Raw genomic sequence first — 2,500 nt, 5'->3', positions numbered from 1 at the left:
CTTCGCTCGGCAAAACGTTTTCTCCGGGCTTCTTGTGAGGTGGACTTTTGGCAAGTCTAAGTAGGACCGTACGGCCTCGCGTTAATGGGTACGGCCCTCCTACGGGGATTTTCTCAATAGTTTTACAAAGAAAGCGCCTGCGGGGCCGAACGGGCCATATGATAAACACGTTTATTTTGTTGCAATCTCAGTCTGCACAAATGCATGACCAAAGCAGAGAGCAGAGAAGTGAATAATATTCACTAAAAACTACTTTGTTAATTGGCTTTATTTAGGTAAAAAACAAAAATGGTGAATTTGTACCCGCAAGGCCTATCAAAGGGACGGTGCTGGTGAATATTGCAGATCTTATGCAAAGATGGACAGCAGACAAACTCAAATCTACGGTATGTTTGATTAGATTATCCTCTTCTTCACGAAACTGTCTTTGGAATGGCTTTAATGTTAGCATAACCAGGGTCATTTAATTCCTACTCAAATCATGAAACAGGTGATAATTATGTTTAATGATCATTTATCACATTTACAATCTGAATCCATTTTAAGTACATTTACGTTCGTTATTACAAGGTCCTGACGTCAATCAATCGTCGTTACTAAATAAAAGAACGAGTTACGAGAACACGGCTTTTCCTGTTCATGCGCAGTTCCTTATCATACTGATAAATCATTTCCAGGTCCACCGTGTCCTGATTCCTAAAAGTGAGGCGCAACACAACATTCCCAGGCGTTCTTTGGTATTATTTACCGACCCGGACCTCGAGGAAATCATTGAATGCGTGGATGGTTCAAATAAATATCCACCCATCACTTCAGGGGAATGGAAGAGGCGAAGACTTTTAGCTACCTATAACTACTAAAGTTTAAGTGAGCACAACGCCCATATGGCCGCCAAGAAAAAGCATGTCCCTTTATCTTCTCGTTCACTCAACTTTCACCCTTTCCCCCTTCCCAATAGGGCATTTCCGAGTTAATGTTTGCCTCCTCTTCAAAGCGAGTCCAAGTACGAAGTTTTTGTAATGGTAATTAGTTCTAATTTACATGTGAATGAGAACCAATTTTTTATGAGAAAAACTTCGCACTTAGACTCGTTCTGAAGAGGAGGCAGACATGAACTCGGAAATGGCCCATTCGTCAGTATGTCGTCTGATTTCCATATAACAATTTACTTGTGCTCTTCTTGTTTTAAGGCGCTGTTACCCTGTGCATTTTTTCGTGAAACTTGTCTCGCAACACCATTGCGAGACAAGTTGTACGAATCATTGCCCAATGTAACATACCTTGCAACGGCCAAAAACATTGCGAGACCAGTTGCAGAAACCGCTGCGGAAAGTATAAATTTGAGGTATACTTTCCGCAACGGTTGCAATGATTTTCTTAAACATCACGCAGTGTAACATCTGTCCTACAACTTGTGTCGCAGCGGTTTGCGGCACCACCCAATTAAAATGTTTCTTTAATCTCATGTGATCATCGAAACGAGACAAGTTGCATGAAACGTTGCTCAGTGTAACACCCGTAAAACAACTTGTTTCATGATGTGAGAACGTTTGTATAAATGGCGTTGCGAGACAAATTGCAGGAAAAATTGCGCAGGATAACAGCGCCTTTACTCTTTACTCTCTTTGTTTTCCCACTCCCTTGTCTTGCTTTCCCCCTTGTAGCCCTTGGAAACCGCTGTATTTTATCCATCGTTCTCACACACTCAATTCGAATTCGAGAAGGCAACGTAGGCCTTCGACGTCTAATACAAAGAAACGAAAGAGTTCTGTCCAAGAAGAAAATGCTGAGGACTCCAGAGAACATTAATTTAATTTAATATTGAAAGCACAGAAAGTAAACTTAACTGCAAAGTAAATCTGCTAAAAGTGAGAAGAAGCTAGTAATGGTCTTACCGTTACCGTTAGGAGAATATAGACGGCTTTGTAATAGATTGAACTGTTCTTTTCTTAATAGAGCAATCTCTACAGTAATAAACAATAATTTTTTTTAAAGACAATGTGATGGTTATTTTGCTTTAAAGTCTGTGTCAGTGAAACAGTTTTAAGTCATGATACCTACAATCGGCGTCAAAATGGTTGAGACACTCTTATCCTTTTGGGTCCATTTCCAGCTTGGCGCGAACATCCCCCCTCCTCCTCACCCCGATTGTAGCTTTTACTGGTTGTCCTGAAAATAATCCGACATGGTACATTGATGGTCCGGACGGACAGACAGTCTGGAACATTAAATTCAGAAATGACCACTCCCTGTTCTAAGCGGCACTTTTACCTGTTTGCCCTTGAAACACAATTTTGACGGAGATTAGCTCGTGACTCTAGTGTGACTATGGCAAGTTGTATTTATTCATTTGTCTTTTAATGCCCCAGTTGTCACAATTATCTCGCTCTTGTTGTTACGTCGGCATACCAGAATTTGGCATTTGTATTTTCTGGCTCGACAAAAGGTAAAAGTCGAGGAACATTTATGTTTCAGTAGTGTGTTTTTATCGGTGGCTCGT

The 2,500-nt window shown here is 40.8% G+C and overlaps 1 protein-coding gene across 1 annotated transcript in view; it reads left to right on the top strand.

Annotated features, from left to right (window-relative positions):
• LOC138042803 (uncharacterized) overlaps window positions 1-1,997 on the top strand; it is a 9,948-nt gene extending 7,951 nt beyond the window's left edge. The window contains exons 6-7 of the mRNA XM_068888818.1: window positions 276-386; window positions 678-1,997. Of these exons, the coding sequence (XP_068744919.1) occupies window positions 276-386; window positions 678-860 (294 nt within the window). The 3' untranslated portion in view covers window positions 861-1,997. The remainder of the gene's footprint in view (window positions 1-275; window positions 387-677) is intronic.
• Window positions 1,998-2,500: the final 503 nt, after the last annotated feature.

Source organism: Montipora capricornis, chromosome 3, assembly GCF_036669925.1.
Source record: "Montipora capricornis isolate CH-2021 chromosome 3, ASM3666992v2, whole genome shotgun sequence".
Lineage (NCBI taxonomy): Eukaryota > Metazoa > Cnidaria > Anthozoa > Scleractinia > Acroporidae > Montipora > Montipora capricornis.
This window is presented reverse-complemented; position numbering and strand designations above follow the sequence as displayed.